The 19,754-nt window shown below is 38.3% G+C and overlaps 1 protein-coding gene across 1 annotated transcript in view; it reads right to left on the reverse strand.

Annotated features, from left to right (window-relative positions):
• The window catches only part of adam12 (ADAM metallopeptidase domain 12), a 100,036-nt gene that overhangs the window by 55,738 nt on the left and 24,544 nt on the right, over positions 1-19,754 (reverse strand). Inside the window, exons 2-3 of the mRNA XM_011488263.3 lie at positions 18,361-18,476; positions 14,751-14,824 (exon numbers count right to left, since the gene is read on the reverse strand). Of these exons, the coding sequence (XP_011486565.1) occupies positions 14,751-14,824; positions 18,361-18,476 (190 nt within the window). The remainder of the gene's footprint in view (positions 1-14,750; positions 14,825-18,360; positions 18,477-19,754) is intronic.

The following is a 19,754-nucleotide window of genomic DNA, read 5'->3' on the forward strand; positions in this document are numbered from 1 at the left end:
GTTCGCCTCGATCTTTCCCTGCCCGATTTCCCTGTCTTGCATTCCCTCAGTGAAATCTAACAATTAGGAGCTGAATACCAATGCGCTTCTGCCTTTTAACCCGTTGATTGTTTTAGTGAGTTGGGTTTCTTCATACTAGTACAAAAAAAGACTTCAAAGAAATAGCGGACTTGCAAAGTCAACAGGCTTTTGTTCCTGGAAGAGATGGGAGACCGATCAAGGCTGTAAGACTGAAGATAGGGGGAAAAAATCCCCCCCAAAAAACAGATTTAATTATTCGAGAAATGAATTTCTGACGTGAACAAGGTCAGAATCTGTGTGCGTGGTCTCTGACGAAAAACAGCCGTGTCATGTTTCCAGAGGGTTAGGAAAGATGTAAAAGCAACTAAACTTCAAACAAAGAATACAAAACACTTCTCAGCTGATAAAAATGGCTCTAAATTGACTCAAACGTGGCACACTGATTACCTTAAAGGTCGGATGAGGTAACAGACGGGGATGTACTAGTATTATGGTTGTAATAAGTTTTTGAATGGCCCGTAACAAAGGTAAATGGCCTGAAGTGAAACAGGACATTAAAGTATACTGAGCATTTAACTATGCCAGTCTCATGCATTTATTCATGCACTTCTTATTCTACAAATGCAGTTTTTTTTTAACACAACAGTGAATCAACCCATCTAATCAACCCAAACTCTAATCAATAAAATTTGATTAGAGTTGAACAAGTTTGAAGTTTCCCGAATCTGATATTTGAAAAGCGACCTGCCAATATTTGTTTAGGCAAGGGATGCCCACAGTTTCTCGGCATACAAGCTGAACATAACGACAGAATCCAAAAGATCTATTTAGTTTATTTTTGATGATCTACCCACACTTCCTTTGCGATCAACCGGTCGATCATGATCAATGTATTTGACACCCCTGGTTTTGGCCATCTCAGCTTTAGCCATCTACATATGAATTTTTTAAAATATTATTTATGTGCTATTACAGTGATTTATTTTATTATGTCTTTATTTTTTTCTTAATTTATTAAAAGACCAAAAAATATCACAAAGACTATTCATTCATTTTCCGTACCTCCTCAGTCCCTTTCAGGGAGTGTGGTTGCTGGAGCCTATCTCAGCTGCTGTTGGGCAAAGGGTTGCACATAATCAAACACACACATACATTTACACAATCTGGAGTAACCAGTTAACTTAAAGAGCAGGTTTTGGATTGAGTAAGTGTTCAAGCAACTACTTTTAATGAAAAGCCTATTTAAATGCACGTACATGCATGTTTGGGCTTCTGCATTCAAAATGTTTGTGTTTACCCGTAGCTTCGCACATTTTTAAGACCGTCATAGGGCTTTATGAGCCCGCATTGAAAGTTAAACCAGGTCAAACTTTGACCAATCAGGGACTTGGTATTGACTTATGGATGGCGTCTCTTTTAATTCCTGGAGGTGCCAACTGTTTGAAAAGGATCATGGGGGAGAAATTAATAATTGCGGTTTGTTTGTGAAAGAAAAAACCTGGAGTAAGATTCACGAGATTTGCTCCGCTACGACATTTCACACCAAGCCTCTTCCAACTGTAGGTGGTGGACATGGGCTAGTAAAGTGAATAAAATAAAAAAAGATTTAAAAACACCATTCCTGCTTGTCCAGTGTGATTACCAAGGGCTACACATGCGTGTTTAGCACGTTCTTGAACGTTACACCTACTGTGAAAATAGCATAAGTCAAGAATGCCAATCAGCATACCACCATACAAACCATTTGAAAGACTAACAAATGGAAACATATTCACAGAGCCGTTGTTTCCATGTTTGTTTGGTTTGTTTACATGCTTTTCCATCTTCACCTTTTTCTGTCCTTTCATGATTCTGTGAATTGTCTTAGTGAAGCAAATGTGGTGTAGAAATACAGTCGCCTTGCTCTGAGAATCCTGCACATATCAAGTATGTTCATGCGGTAAACCATCCCTACCAAAAAGGCTTATTGGTAAAACCAACATATATTCCTTACGGGTTTTAACAGTTTTACTGCATCCGTCTGCAAAATAGATCCTGTTTTTTATCCTGTGTCCCTTCAACTGTCTATTCGTGACCTCTATGCTCTTCTACTTCATAATATTAGAGAAAAGTGTGTCATGGAGTCATGTTTTGATTCCTCTGTGTGTCCCAGAGCAATCCACTGCCTCTTTATCAAACACCAGTGGCTGCTATTGTTGTTGGCAGCTCCCTCCTGTCTTCAGTGCAGGAGGGATTAGGTGAGAGTGACTGAAGAGGCGTACAGGGGCCAACCAAAAGAGATCCCGCCATGTCCTACACCCCCAAAGAGGAAAGCTTGGAGCCTTGAGTCCAAATACATTTAAAAAAATAAAAAATAAAGAGAGGCTGCCATCACCCTGTCTGATAAAGTAGAAAATGTTGCCCCATGCTTTCCATGACTCCCTCTGTGCCAATTTCAGCAATGTGTGCTGTCAGAGTAAAGCTCCTGATGACAAGTGGGATGTGAAACCAAAAGCATCTGCTTTCTACATGACATGTGAGGGTGCCTAACTATCTCTGCACCGTTGCCTTTCATCAGTTATCTAAGCTTGGTGATTAACGATCATCTGCAGCCTGAACTCTTACGCAGGTTTTCCTGTGACTCTTGCAGCAACGTGAGGACCTAAAAGCAGGCTAATGCAAAAAGGGAAAGTGGATTTACCAGGTGAAGGTTCCCGGCACAGATATCTGACAATTTTTTGCCAGTTTTTTGGGGGAAATTCACTACGACGAGTGTTGCTGGTTTTCTTAAAAATGTGTCAGAAGGGAAAGGCATCTCGTGTGTCACCTGAAAAAAACCAGACTTGCCCCCCTTACAGCGAACTGACTGATGACCGCATGTGGTTTCTCTGCTCAGTCAGTGACCCTGCACTCAGCCAATGCAGGTCATAGGAGTGTCAGTGGACTGTGAGAAAGGAGAGAACAGGATGGGGAACAAGTCGAGTGAGCATTCCCTCCCTACTGATGTTAACTTGCATCAACTCAGACAGATCTCTCAGACAGAAGGGAGGATGGAAGCCAGGACTATGACCATAGACTGATTATCTTCATGGTCAGCAGCAACACAGGTCAAAAACTTTGGCTGCTTTTGTTTATTCCTTTTGGCACAGCACAGCCTTGAGAAAATGGGACTTCACTTGAATTTATGAAGAGTGTTTGCCTAAAGAGGTGAAAGGCAATGATGTGTGAGTCAGAGGCAGAAAAAGGCAGCCCATTAGCAGAGAGACCATAAAAAGTCAGAGATTGAGAGCCTTTGTTAACTGCAACTCAAACAAACTTCACTACCACAAAATGTTTAATAATTTTAATGAGGCTACATTCTTATATTGCAAATCGTGAATCTTTTCGGCATTAATAGTTATTTCTGATGGTTAATATTTACGTGACTGATTGTCTCTTATACCTTACACTCTGTATATTGAGCATGAAACCTATTTCTTATTCCCCAAAGACGAACAAATCAAATATGTGAAGACTCTTCTTTCATAGCTGCACTCTAGTGGGAGATGAGTCCCCAAAGCTAATCTTTTTCTGTTATTTTCCTAATTTCCCACCATAGTCAGAGTGGAAATATATCAGGGATTTCAGGCTACAGCATGTCCAAACGTTTTTTTCTGCAGCTATAAATTAACAGTTTTGTTCAGTTTTTAGAAAGGAAACTAGAATCTTTAGGTAAATAGGGACAAAGTGACATGACAGCTGCACTACGACGGTCCATTGAATGCTTGTTGAAAGTATAACCAGTTGAACTCTGTCTAGTCAGGGACTCAATTTGGTAGCGACGTATGGATGGCATCCTTTTTAACTCATGGAGGTGCCAACCATTTAAAAATTTCCCTGAGTTTTTTTTATATATCGGAACAGAGCTGTGAAAGAAAAAGCCTGGAGCGAGATTTATGAGATGTGCACTGCTTCCACATTTCACAACAGGCCTCTTCCAATTGTAGATACATAAACTAATATCGGGCAATGTCAAGAGGACAAAAAAACATTAAAACAAACAAGCTAACACGACCTATGGTAACTGGCAGCCTAATGTGGCGCCGGTTGTGAAAGTGTTCTTTTCCACATTCAGAATATATTTTTTTATCATTGAAATTCTATATAAAATAGAAGCAAAATGGTCATGCAAGCAACTCTGTCTGGACTATGTAAAAAGCTGTTTTATATTCTATTAAACATTAGACATTACTAACAAAGTCTGAAAATTGGGCATCATGTATGGATGAAGCCCCTTAATACCGAATACCACTTTATCGGAACAGGGTACAAATGGACAAAAAATTACTCAGAAGTCTTGCGAGTCATTTCCAAGATCAAACAAGGGAGCTTGTAACAGATGAGTCACTGAAAACATGAAAAACAGAGAAGGAGGAGGAGGAGGAGGTATTGTTTCCCCTGTTCCCTGCCTTCCATCATGCAAAAATGACTGCATGTTCCTCCAACTCTGAGCACTACTTAGCAGCCATCAGGCGACCTTCCTTGGAAACCTTTGATGGGCTGGCGGCCGCTTTTTGTTACTAAGACACGGGCTTGGAAAACCTGCTCCATGTTTGTTAACTCAATGCATGATGCATGTGAGACACTATTAAAAAAAATAAAAAAAGATCAGAGGAGGGATTTGATTGTGCCAGATTATAATTTATTGGAATGATTATGATAAAAAATAAAATAAAATAAAGCACATCTTTGCAACTACCTTTTCCACAAAAACATAAGACCTCTAAATTCAGGGGTGTCCTTCAGGTCTTTAGGGAAAATGGAAGCGCTTCCATGTAGATTTCATTTGGCCACAGTGTTCTAAGCAGTAATGGGGGTTAGGGACTCAGAAATACTTCTACCAGCTGGAGTCAGAAGACCCCTGAGGTGTGATGGAAAAAAAGATCCATTTTAGTGCTCCAAAGGTCTTTCAGATACACTTTCTTCTTCACTTTCTTGTAGTTTGGAATCTATCAGCTTGAAAAAATAAGAGTTTTTACTATTTTAAGGTCAGCCTGCACAACTGAGCTACATAAATGGATATAAAGTATGTTTGACTTTAGCTTGTCCTTATCTGAAAGCTACTCTACAGTGGATAAAAGACTTCAAGAGTTAAGCTACAAACAAGAGAAGAGAGCTACATTATGCTTTGATTTTATAACATCTTAATAAATCAAAACATATATATTAACTGTATCCTAAAAACTGTCCGAAAATATCAAGGCAAATCCTGCAATCATGTGTTTGAACTAAACTTCATTCAACCAAAAGCTGTGTGTAATTTCAATTTCAAAAGATATGTGTATGGTGTAAACTCCCACACTCATTATTAATCTTTTTTTCCTGATGACTGAAAAAGTAGAAACAGATTAGATAAAAGTGTGAATAAATCATTGGCGATCTGATAAAAGATGTTTTCTTTAAAACTGCCAATTTTATTGAGGATAAAAAGATCACATGAACAAAAAAGATAAATTATATAAAAAAAAGAATTAATGCTGTATTTAAAATGCAACTGAAATTGTTGAGAAATAATTAAGTGGAAATGGCCCCCAAACTGCTCTTATTGCTGGACAAGAATTTAAGCAAAATCTAAAGGATTGAACGTAAAGTTTCAAGTCTGATACAAAAACATGTGTTTACACAATAAATAAATTAACAAATAGAAAACATAAACCACCTATTTATTCATGCAGTTTTTCTTACATCCCCCCAAAAAGGGACAAACTTATTTCAAGATGCCAATATTAAAAACAGAACACAGAGTCCTGCTTATTAATTACAGCTCTAAACCAAAAACTAATTGGAGCCTCTGTGAAGGTAATTGCAAAGAAACTAACTCCTTCCAAAAAAAAAATATTTTTTTTAAGGAAGCAGTTAAAAGTTGCAGGCTATGGACAAGATGAGCTCATTTCAAAGGCTTGTCTTTGAAACTAATGAATCTCAATATATCATAGCTCTGCAGCCTTCAAGGCTTCAGCTAAGCTTTAGTCCACCCCTTCCTTAGAATTAAGGTGTGGTGGCTCAGAATTCATGTTAAAGCTTAGCGAGTTTGAATTCGGTGCATGAAAGAAAGTGTATGTTTTATTTCATCCAAAAAAAAAGCGGTGCTGTAAAAAGTATATTGAATATGAGTGATTTGACTGAACACAATGTCGTAAAAAAGAAAAAATAATCCATAAATAGTAATAAAAGTGAAGTAAATACATTTTTGATCCAGTCATCATGAACATAAGAATCTAGCCAAAAAGGCTTAAAGGCCTATATTAAGCCTTTCAGAACAAACTGCATCCATATATATGATAATAAATTATCTTTGTCACACTAAAGAACGACTTTATTTATGAAAAATGAGTTATTTTCACAATTCATTTTCTACCCAGAAGTAAGACAACTCCATCTCTCAGGCTACGACTTTCGCTCCTTGTGGGTGCCGCCCATTGTATGTACCAAAACTGTTCGCCCTGCATACTCAGGGGCCTGACACTAATGATGACGTCACACTACGGTAACCTACTTGGACAAACTACGTAGCTTCGAGATCTGCTCGGGTGCAACATATTTTAATTTCACGTTTCATTTGAAACCTTTTTTCCCTCATAAGTTGTGTCTGACATTATTCTTTTTAATGTTTATATAAGGATTTTGCCAAAACCCACTTAGTAAAAAGATCTGTGGCTGTTACAATAACTCGAAGCTTTGTGTTTGCAGGCAGGGGAGGATGCTTTGTTACGGTGTTTGCTCCAGAGGAGGATTCGGACCGCAGTCTCTCCGGCTGCACTGCAAGAGCGAGCTGCTGGAGTCAGGAGAACCGTGTCTCCTTGGAGATTTGTATCTCCAAGCAGAGAAATGGCTATTGGACGGAAGAGGCCTTTGAATGAACAGTCCTGAGAAACCTTGCAAACAATCATGTGAAGATTTGTCACCAGTTGGGTCCAGACAAAATAAAGGCTGATGTTATTCTAGTTAAAGTTCATCCAAGGCTAAATGTGGTTAGCACGTATTGGCCTAATCATAACCCTTCTTCCGGCTCCTTTCCGCCAAGAATTAAGCACTGGCTGCACAGATTTAAAAAACTATAAACGTACAGGCACTTAATAATAATCATAACAACAATAACAGCATGCTTAGAAGATCATCTCGCTCTACGCTGCAGCTCTGTTTGTTTACAACGGAACTCGCCATTTCTTCTTCTACTGCTGTACAATAATTTATCCAGACCAATCACTATCTTACACGTCAACGGACAGACATAGAGCCAATCAAATAGTGTGATGTCATCATAAGTCGCAGGGCCCCGAACACTTATTGGAGGCCGAACAGCTCTGGTACCTTCACTGGCCTCGGCAGCTTGGCTACTTTCAAGATGTTCAACCACTTCATCATACCTTCTTCTAATCGATTTTTAAAGTTTTCCCAGTGGTCTTTTTAATAAGGATTATAATTGTTTTAGCCCAGATTAAAAACCTGCAATACTGAAGCCATCCAGCCGTCCATTTTTGAGTGAGATGCCAGCTCAGATGAAGAAAATGTAGACATACATGGATCTAGTTGTCTGCTAGTGGATGCATCAGAAGGGAGTGCAGCAAATTGTAGCTTTCATTGACATGAAAGCTACAATCTGCTTTTTACAAATACATTTTTTGTCAGCTCCTGATTCACAACAATTTGAATAAAGAAATACTCAGAAATGCAATTTTAAGCTTAATTTCATTTATATGTGCCCTCCATGCAACAAGAAAAATGCAACAAGAACATGTTAAAAACGCCAAAAACACAATTTTCAGAGTGCGTCTTTAAAAGAAATAAACATTTACTCCTACTACATCAACATTTCCAAGGATTTAGTTGTTTATAACCATGAATCCCTTCACCCTACCTCCATCAGATTACCACCAGTGAGCTGACAGTAAAAAGACCAAGGGATTTTCACAGCCTCTTCTAGTTTTTGCTTAAACGTTCTGCACCACTTCTGACTGTAAAACCACAAATGTCCAAGAAACATGCTCTACCCTCTGGGGTTGAAATCAAAAAGTTAATTGTTGGTTTTAACTGAAAATATTTATGTAGATGGGGATATCTGTGGGGTTGGCTTCTTCTGTGCTCTCTGTGGGAAAAAAAGACTTCTTAGGTCTTTAGTCTGAACACAATGTAATTATTTGTTGATAGTGGATACAGATGTTGGAGGTGACCAACTGACTTTATGTCATCATGGTAAAACATCTGTAATTTGTAATCAGATCACAGAAGTACAACAAGAAGAACAAATACACTAAGAGTCAGTTTTGGCCACAAAAAAGTGCAATTCAGCCTCAATATATTAATTTTTCTTTATTTTGAAAAAAAATGTAATATTAACCATAATCTTTGCTCAAAAACGAGCTTTATAATGATGCGTTCAAGTGCACACATGTTCACAAGCAGACTTGGATGAACTGAAAAAACAGGCCCCTTAGAACTAAAAAAAAAGATGTTACTCCATTTTCTTAAAAAAAAATAATCTGGCAATGGAGTAGAAAACAGTCAAGACATGTTTTCTCAACCTAAGATTATTTTACTATTGAAAAATGTAAGATTTCTTTTCATCCAAAACAAAAAGTAAGACCATTTTTATTGAAACAAGGGACTTCTACATTCAGAAGATTTAGGTATTGCAGTATCTTCCTTCTAAAATCACAGCTTGCTGCACAAAGAAAACTAAATGCAGGAAGGGAAACTTAGGCTCAATTGTTTAGAAACTTTACTCTTTTAAAACTTTACTCAACTATGACAGTAAAAGTCAAATGGCCAGCTTGAACAAGCTTTAAAACTGATGACAAAGGTTTTTTTTTCATATTTATTTTACAGAACAATTGAAAAATTATGCTTTTCTTTTCTTTTTTTTGCTTTTAAAGTAATGAATCTGGAAAGGAGTTTTTTTTCTCCAAAAAAAGTTTTGTGCTGTGCTGTGTTTTTGGCTCTTTGATTTGTTTGCTCCCCAGGAGAGGCTGCTTCCTGTACATGTTTTGATTAAAACACTCACTGAGATGTGCAACAGGTCAAAGGCCCAGCAGTGCAGACAGATATGGAGTCAAGTAACATCCTCGAAGCCTCATATGTAAACTGGGACACAATGCGTCTGGACTGCCTTGGCTGCATTGTATTGTTCTTACAAACACAAGAGTGATAAAAAGATGTTTGTAGATTACAGCGATGGGAAACATTTAGTCTGTTATCGAGTCTTGCTGCATAAAAGACAAGATGGATAGTTATCCTCCAAGTTCTTGATGCTGAAGGCTATAAACATGTAGAAAAAAAAAACTAAACAAAACTGATGAACATCTCCCATCCAACTGATGAGCCCCAGACCTCCTCTTTAGTGATCACACTTTCCAAAAGAAATGTGAGAGGAGGGCATGTCGCTCATTTGGGACTTGTCCTAATATCGCATTTAAAACCACAAATCAGTTAAGATTGCAGGGTCAGGTGTGGATCCATACTCTGTGGTAAAAGCTAATACTAAAAGTCTCCACAGGAATAGATTGGACAAGCCAATATCATTTAAACTCTTACCTCCCCCAACAACCAGCTCATGAATGCAGGAAAAGAGTTGGCTCAGAACATAAATAATAGGGGTGTAACAATACACGTAGTTGAACCGAACCATTTTGTTACGTCAGTTTAGGTTCGGTTCACTTCTGTACCGTTTTGGTATGTTTTTTCTTTTTTTCCCGCATATGCATTGTAACGATCCCGCTGCTTTGTTACTCATAGCGAGGAATCGAGAGCCGAGTTGCCAATTAACTTGCTACGTTGGTTGTTCTTGCCCCATACTCCACACGCCCTCAAACAGTCTCTGAGAGAGAGGTAGCCAGACAAGCTGATTGCTCATTCTCCTGTCCGGCATTATAACTCATTTGCTATGTAACAACATGAACCTCACTTCTCTTCACAGCTCTCTCAGTGATGGTGAAGGATTCAAGACACAGGATTTCACACTTGCCATGAGTCTTAGTGGATATAGGCGGGGCTAACCCCCAGGTCACCACAGTATTAACTTTGCGCTGAAGCGGAAGTTAGCTGTGTGTCGATATTGTTACACGAAGACAGCGTGTGCCACGGATATCTGTTAGCAGATTAGATGTGAGATTAAAACGGCATCACCCGACTGTAGCAAATGGGTCTACAAGAAAAAAAAGTGGCAAGTTAAAATGTTTTTTTTCAGGTCAGTGTCAATTATCCAAAGTTTTTGGTTCCTGGCAGCTGATAGTTTTTCTTGTGTTGGGACAGTTTGACATTGTTTTTCTTATTTTAGTAAGCAGATCACCTAGATCAATTTTATTTATTGTTATGTAAAACCAATAAACGCATTTTGCAAGTAATTTCTTTCTGCCTTTTTTTGTACCATAAAAAAACACAGAAAATAAATAGATAGATAGATAAAACTCTAGTAATCTCCCAAGGGAGAAATTCAGGTGTCTGACAGCAAAACAGACACAAACACACACAATAAATAACAATATATTAATAGTTTATAAAATAGCAGTTCATATCAGGCAGATTTGTTGACCAGCAGTTCAAACCGAAATGTACCTATGAAATTCTGAACCGAACCAAATCGAGATTTTAGCGTATCGTTACACTCCTAATAAATAAATATACATCGAGGCAAAAGAGTATTTGTAAGCCACTGATTCTCCAAGCTGTCCCACTTAAAACATGAGGGAGGTCTGTAATGTTCTTCACAGATGCACTCCAACTTTGAGACAACATGTTAAAGAAAGAAGCCAGGAAATCAAGTTGGTTGATTTTAAAAGAATGTATTTGTATTAATGGTGCAGGAAAAATTAGGCATTGAAAAACTTTCCCCTAAATACCAGGTTAAATCTTTCCTGTAGGTTTTCACAGGGTTTATAAACACTGTAGCAGTTATTTTGGTCCATTTTTCCATCCAAATCTTCTCTAGAGCTGTGATGTTATTGGGCTGTTGCTATGCAACACTGTCTTTCAACTCTGTTCACAGATTAGATTGAGGTCCAGAAACCAACAATACCTTCACTAGCTGAAACATTATCATGAACAAAAGATTCTCAGAACTTCACTGTTAAAAAATGTTGAATAATGGACCAAGACTTGATCTTTGTCAACCATTCATGGCTTTTTGCGGTTTGGTAGATCGTGGTTGAAGCTTTTGGACAATGACAGTACAAAACTGGTTTTCTCTTTTCTTTCTTTGTTATAAATGCTGATGACAAGATAACATGACGGATAAGTGTAAAAAAAAAAGTTCACATGTATTTAGTTGGTTCACAGGAGGACAGAGGCTGACATTTAGCTCTGGGCAGCACCTCCAACCTTGTAAATGTGTTTGGGGATGTTGCAGGACTGTCTTTTTTTTCCCAGCCTTTAATGTGAAAAAGCAGACACACCAAAAAATGCTTCAAGCTGACACACACAAAGCACATTTCAGTGCATCAATAGTCCCTGTCATGTTCCAGACACTGCAAATGTCGTGACTACAACTGATATTAAACAAGCTCACCATCGGGGAATTAAACCGTGGGACATGCAAGGCTGGAAAGAGCAAAATACTGGCAGTAATTCACTAAAATTTTAATTATATCTAACACAACATGAAAAATTATTAATAACTAACAGAAAAAAAATTCACAAAAACCTTTTGCCTTGTTTCAGCAGGCTTAATTTACAAGCTGGTTTTTCTTCAACCACCAGTATTCAGTTATGAATGTTCATCTTTTACCTTTTCTCCCCTTGTTACACTCATATCCAGCTGTTTGATTTTCTGGCAGTTCCCTTTGTTTATTAGTTTCTTTAGTTAAGATTATTTACCTGCTGTGCATACTGGATCCAAATGAAAGTAGAAAGTAAAAGTTGTACTTAAAAATGACTTCTTGTGTGGCAAAGTTATTTCTCTGTTTATGCTGTTTATTAAATTCTTATGGGGTCTGTTTGTTTGTTGTTTGCATGCAGCATAATCACTGCAGCGATTAGATAATTTGCTTGCAAAGAAGCATACAGACATTTCCTGAACAGCAGTTCCTGTCAGTCTCATTGATGTTCAAACAAAGCTCGGACCAGTGATATGAAGACACTCCGGTAGTTTAAAGCCTATATTTGTTTTATACCAACTGTCAATGAAAACCTGAGAAAGTCCAAACAGTTTTTGTCTTTTAATGCAAATACCATATTTTCCAATTTCCACAGGATTATAAGGCGCATCGTCAATGAATGATCTATTTTCAGGCCTTTGATCATGCAGCATATAAGGCACACCAAACTGTAAGGCGCAATAAGCAAGACAAGAGTTAGAGATCAGTTCAATGGTCAGTCAGACTTTATTAAGTGTATGCAAAGCAACTCTAGAACTCTAGAAAAACAGTCTGACAATGCTACATGTTAGCTCCGTTAGCGTATTCACAATAACACCCAACCTTGTTTGCATCAACACAACTTATATTAGGCACTTTGGACTTTAAAGCACTTGTCTTTTTTGTAAAAAAAACAAAATGCTTACAAGTGCACCTGAAGACCGTGTCACACTAGCGCACATTGCAAGTATGAAATTTCAGTCTTTTGGGATACATACGCAGTCCTTAACATAGTTTTTACGCAAATGTTACGTAAATCTTTTTGCAACATGATTGATTTTGCCAGATGTATAAGCAAATTGATAGCTGTCAATGACCCTTCCACGTGTGTCTAACGAATATGTCAAGCATTTTCCACCAATATATAACTTATAAATGGCGTACACGGTGCACATTTTACGTTAAAATTACTTATACCATGGTCCGGGTGAACACTAGATTCTGATTGGCTGTTAGGTATGCATTAAAAAGTGATAACCACACCCCTAAAAAAGAAGTTCCGGTCACCTATCTAAAATCTTCTGTATCACTGCGACAGCGTCTTTAAAACAACCTTTGGCTTCATCATCTGGAGAAAAAACAAACGGTAAGAGATGAACTTTTCCTCTGAACTAATTCTTTATTGCACCACGTAACAAATACTAAGGAACAATAACTGGTTAAAATTTATTTATTTTCTAAGTGACCATGGTATAAGAGGGATGGTTCAGGTTTCCACGGCTTGCGTTGAAAAGTGATAATGCATACCTCGTCGACCATTAACCCTTACATAATTGACGCAAAAATCTTTATAAACAGCTCAATAATCTCGCACAGATTATGTTCTACATGGATTTACATGTTCTTTGCATGGTTTATTAATGACACATCATTGAAAATTTCACATAAATACCACAACTTTTCTCACTTTTTCACTTATATTCAAGAATGACAAATTTTCATCTGTGCAATATGCACAAAGTGTACGTAGTGGCTCTTTATAGAGCGAAAAATATGGTAATTTCAATCCAGTTTTGACTTGTTTCTCTTTTAAAGATCCTGAGTTTGAACAACTGGATTTCATCAGCGGCATGCAGACAGTCTGCCAGCGGTCTCAGACACGAACATTCACTAAATGTCAACACAGCAGGTTAAATCCTGGCTGATGCAGACTGACTAATGCCAAACACTCATAAACATACAACCTCCTGCAGTTCCTATCCATTTGTGATTTTCCGCCTTGTTAAATGTCCATAAAGTAGCTTCCACAAAGATTTTGAAGAGATGTAACTTTTTTCTTCTTCTCTTCCAGACATGCTGCACATGTTCAGAGTAGATTTTGATTCATTGGTGTTTAGAATTCATGGAGGTCTATATGTCTGAGGTATTTCGACCATATTCAGGCTCATTACAACAATTCCTCCTTTCTATAATCAGTTTGTTCTTCTTGGCTGTGGGTATGATGGCACTCATAGTAAGTTAATGCAACGGGACACTAGCGACAGTTGTGAAGTGGTTAATGTGAAAGATTATTGCTGTAACTTACTGCCATCAGACAATCTGCATGCCTGCTTTGCAAAATTCCAACCTGTGCAAAGCAGGAAAATTCAGTGGAGTGAATGAGTATGATTTCCAATAAAAATGTTTTGAATGTAGATTGTCCATAAAATTGTGGTTGCCAGTGTTGAAAGGTTCGTCTCACATTTTGCAGGTGGAATTTACATATATTAAGTCTGGAAAACAAGTGAGACTCAAGGCTGAGAGTGGCATGAAAACCCATTCGCACTCCCTCTATTTCCCTCTCTATCGCAGAGACAGCTCTTCTTGTTCGTGGCTGCTCATGTGTGGCAGCAGAGCTGGATGGAAAACATATTGCTCCATCAATCACATCCCATTCTTCTCAGCTGCACACTCAAATACAAGACTGTCTGAGACTGGAGCCACACTGAATTGTGTAAAAAAAATTGTTAAGATGACAAATAAGCCTCTATCGTGTCAGATCTACATCTGTGTCAGCGCATTGTTGATCAATCTCGTTGAAATTGCTTTCCTCTGCTGCCGGTCCCCCTAATAAACGCACTGTTGACAGTATCCTTGTGTTTTCCGTGCTCAAACAAAACCTACTCCTCCCTGTGTTGTGCTTGGAGATCAAATAAAGAGATGGAGTGAGAAAAAGTAGTAAAATGTCTTGTTGTATTACGAAATTGAGGTAATTCTTTGGTTTAGATCACAAAGCACTGGCATGTCTCCACTCAGAGAAACGATTCAGCCTTTCCTTTCACTGCAAACTGCTGTAGACCCTGAGAACCACAAATGTCCAACATTTGTGCTCCAAAAAGCACTTGGACGGAAGTTATGGCAGAGCATGGCAAATGGGATACTTACTGGTTTTTCTCCAGATTCAGGAGCAGCTGCTCGCCGTCTGCTTCAACCAGGAGCTTCAACAAAGTGGGGTAACTCTAAAGACACAGCAAAAAAGAAAAATAAAAAAAAAAAGGTTACAAGGACTGTAAAGTGCTGCTCCAATCATTTTTTGATCTATGATTAGTCTTTTAATTATGAGTGTCTGGTTTTCCGTTTTACCATGTCAGGTCATCTGCTCTGATCTGTTTTGTCACTCCTTTGTTTCTCCCAGATTTTTGTCATGTCTCAGTTTATTCATTAAAAATTTGAAGTTTCTGTCACCAAGCCTGGTCTCCTGCATTTTAGGTCCTATACCACCATTCTCTTTGCTGTATTGGCAGAGTTTTTGCCACCGCAATCCATGCCACGCCACGTCAGGCGGGTTTTCCTGCAGCCATGTTCCTGTCATGCCTTTCCACGTCCACCCAATCCGTTCCTGAGGGGGATAGTCGGGGCCATCCTATCTATTTCCTTTCCCTGTGGAGGGTCACCTCGGCAGCTCCTCTTCATGTGTCAGTTCCTGGGGAGGGTCACCAGGACTTGTCCTTCTTGTTCCTTGTCTTGTTCTTGTGGAGGGTCGCTGGGGTCACGCTTCATGTTCCTGGTCCCTGAGGACGGTTGCTGTTCGTCCCCCGTGGCTGTGTTTCCTGTTCCAGATGAGGGTCACCGGGGCTCCTCCCCTTTATATTTCCTGTCCCTGCGGAGAGTCGTCAGGACTCCTCTTCATGCCTGTTCCTGAGGAAGGGTTCTCTGATACCCTTCACATCTGTTTGTCTGTGGGAGTCCTGACTTGGTTTTTTGTGTTTTGTTCCTCCAGGTCCCCTCCCGTTTTGGATATCTGGGGTCTGCCCTTTTTGGGAGGGGTACTGTAAGGATTCTGTGCTTTGGTTTGGTTTTTCAATTGTATTCCTGGTTTCCAGGTTCCAGGTTCATGTTGGTCATCCACAGCTGTTTTCGTTTCTGTCAATTATACTCAGTCTATTTAAGTGTCTGGTTTTCAGTTCTATCTTGTCAAGTCACATCCACCCACATCCACATCCACTTCCCATCCTCTCTGTGTTTACACTCTCTCATGCTCGCTTACAGTCCCTCACAACCCCAACCTAACATTATTGGTGCATCAACAATGACAAGCAAAATTTGGAGCTACAGTTTTGAGCCAGATGCCATCTCAGACGAGGAAAACAAAGACGTATATGGATCTAGCCTTCTACAAGTGGATGTATCAGAATGGAGCGGAGCAGGTAGCTTGTGGCGCCCCATATTAACATGTATGGCACAGAAGTTTTTTCCAACAGCATTTTTGCTTCCTCTCCTGATTCACAATGATTCAAATAAGTACTCAGAAATGCAACTTTAAGAGTAATTTTCTCTTTATATACCCTCCGTTAGAAAAATGCCTTAAAACATGCTAAAAAACACCAAAAACATGTTTTTGACCAGAGTTAATTTTGAAAAAACTTTTCAGCACTTTAAAGGGATTTTGATGCTGAAAATGAATACATTAAACAAAATTCCAAATGACGCTGTTTCTGATTAGTTCTTAATCACCTCAGTGGGAGTAAACTTTATTCTAGATCACTGCTGAACTTCAGACGGAGCCACCCAAGCATTCAATATAACTGCTTTCCACTGACGAGAAGCTGCTTTGTATCTTAAAACAAAAGGCTGAGAGGATTAGCCTTGTGCTTTTTTCCAATTTACATTAACCCCGCAGAAAGCTATGAGCATTCACAGCCCTGAGTCACTGAGATCATGTGTCTCTGTTAGACTCATGAAGTGGCGCTGCGTCAAATATATCACTTCTGTCAGCCGTGCTGTTCCACAGATGCTTTTTGCACAGCGTCTCTCTCATGTTCTGCAGCTTATGTTGGCGGAGAAACTCTGGGAAGAAAAAAAAGAAAAATCCTGCCGTGTCTGACTTTTTAAAACATTTTGAGCCATCAAAAATGCATTTGACACATGTACATCACACTGCTCTGGGTTAAGTCATTCATCAAACCCAGTGGAAAAGGAGAGTATCGAATGTATCATGAAAGACTCTGGAAGCTTCGGCTTTCAGGCGGGATCATTTTTAGACTTTTCCTTCTGCTGCTTTCCCTCCTAATGGGTTTCCATAATGGCAACAAGACTTGTACTGTAAAATTTCCACAAACTACCATTTTTTTCTACACTGCCCCCCCTCTTTTTTCTTTATTATTTCTTTTTTTTATATTCACTTATCAGAGATTTTGCTTTGCTTTTTCTGGATAATCCCATTCTTAACAAACCTTATGATGCCTCATCTGCTTGCTTGAGTCAAAACAAAGTTATTCCCAAAAGAAATGAGACAATAACACAACCTGGAAGCTCAGACTGTTTCCTGGCAGCCATCCATTCCTTACAGGTATACACTTTGGGACCATAGCACTAACAAATCCTGATTTTATTCATTTTGTTAACTAGATTCAGGCTTTGTTGTTCCTTTTTTTTGTGTGAAACAAGACCACCATCTTGACCTGAAAAATGTCCTCAGAAGTAATGACAGTGAGTGATTGAACACAACAGACTCATTCAAAACGATAATTAACTTTTATATATTCTGTTAAATGCATCTTTTAAAAATTCTTAATTATGCCACTTTTTATTTAAACATTGAACAAATGAAATGATATAACTTGAACAGCATGTTGCGAGTTGAAAACTGTCGAATGGACTCCTAATTGTATCGTAAAAAAGTAAATAACAGTTTTATAAACTATTTGACTGAATAGAGCAAGGATAGGATTTCTAATGCTGCACTTGTTTGGTGACAAACATCAGGTTTTTACTTTGAAGATGCATGTTTTCAAAAATTGGACCAGGGGATTGCTTATTAAGCTGTTTTATTATCTAGTCTTTGCCAGCACTTTTCTCATTATGGTATGCATTTGGGAACTTGAGAGTACATTTGTTAAAGTATAAAAAAAAAAAAGTTTTCTCTTTCATCCTGGATATGAACTTGAAGTGCTCAACTTTCCAGGGCCTCATTCATCCAATTTTCATTTCAAAAGACTTTCCTTATGTAAGATGTTTGCTGGTAGACTGTATTTTTTGCATTGTCTTGAAGAAATAAGCAGAGTGACACAGACAACAAGGTTCACAGAACAGGGATTTATCAAAACCAAGTGTGCCAAGTCCTTTTAATGAATTTCCATGCAGACCTTTTGATTAGTTTGCTTGCTTGCGTGTTAGTAAGACGTTTGGAGCATTTCTTATTTATTTATTAACTTTGTACTAGCCAAGGTATTGCACCATTTCTTGCGCTGTATTCTTACTTTTATTATAATCTCTTTTTCAAAGAACAAATTGCAAAAATTAACTGGACTTCCAGGCCACCGTCAAAAATGTGTGCAGTTAAAAAAATATTCATAAGGACGAGGTCAGAAGGTCACCTACAAATTACAAATCATGGCATTTTTATTACATGTTATACAATGTAATGGCTTTATTAGGATTTGTAAATGTACATGTTGACCTTTTTTTCTCTAGCCTAAATACAATACAGCAATATATCACATCAACAGAACCAGTGTAATACTGATGTTTTAGTGTTTGAGCTGCTATTCCCCACCTGGGATTGGAGTTGGCTCACCGGCTTCCATTCAAGTCCAACAAGTTGAAGAGGCACTGTAGTCCCATAATGTTTCTGCTTTGCTGTTGATCCACCCTGAACCCTTTTGCCCAAACCTGTAAAAGGAAATATGAATACCATACGCGTGAGCAAAGAAGACTTGAGGCAGGGATTTTCTCCAAAATCCTCACAATGTTTGGTAAATGTCAGAAATCCTTTTTCTTTTTATTTCATGTAAACCCTTAAAAGTAATGAATGCCTTCCTTGCTTTTAATCCTGTGTTGTCATTATTAAATACATGAAATCACAGCCTCACATTACAGCAGCCCTGCAACTTATTGTCACAGATGGGGAATTGCCGACTTATAAATGCACATAGAAAATACATTTATCAGTCACGTGGAACAACTGAATATCCCAACGTGGTAAGCATGCAAACTTTTACTAAAGAGAAAATACTTTAGAAATAGACTTTTTCTTGTGTGATAAAACATAAATGGAATATTTCTACCACTATATGTAACTTGCTGCATTTATTTGCATTATTAGAGAAGAAAACCCCACCACATTGCAGCTCTGAAAACGCAAAGATTATGTTAGGAATAGCATGGTAGGGTTGAACATGGCTTTGTAAAAATTGATCATGGTGTGTTTTTATTAGGGATGCCCCAATCAGGTTTTTTCTTGGCCCCGATCCGATTCCGAGTCATTGGATTTTAAGAATCTGCAATTCCAGTACTGATCCTGGTCCTGATACAATTCAATTCAATTCAATTCAATTCAATTCAATTTTATTTATCTAACCCAATATTACAACAATAGTCATCTCAATGGGCTTCATGCCGGTAATTGTATAGTATTGTATAGTAAACATAAAATCATAAAGATCGTGAAGTCATAGTATTCAATAGGTAAATTCTAAACTGAACTAACTAAACAGACTAAACTAAACTGGGATCCCTGCCCTTAGACCCTTAGCCATTAGCCTATTGAATTCTATGACTTCCTGTTCTTTATGATTTTATGGTTATTACACAATTACTGGTATGAAGCCCATTGAGACAACTTTTGTTGTAATATTAGGCCCAGTTTTTGATCATGTGATCGGATCGGGACGTCACAAGTTTTAATCTTCTATGTCACTGTTTTGCCAGAAACTGGAGCCTGGAATTGCCATTGGAGTCTTTAATATGACTAATGTTTAGATCCCTAAACTACCTAAGCAGGACTTCTGAGGAAAAAAGGTGCAGGTTTCCAAATCATACCCCAAACTGAGGTAGAAGGTGACATCAGAGGTGTCAAAATGGATTGGTGAGGCACTGGGGAAGGGACACTGGTTCCTAGAGTAATCAGCTTCCTTCAATGGGAAGTGATTTTGTTGCTCTAAAACAGCG

Source organism: Oryzias latipes, chromosome 19, assembly GCF_002234675.1.
Source record: "Oryzias latipes chromosome 19, ASM223467v1".
Taxonomy (NCBI): Eukaryota; Metazoa; Chordata; class Actinopteri; order Beloniformes; family Adrianichthyidae; genus Oryzias; species Oryzias latipes.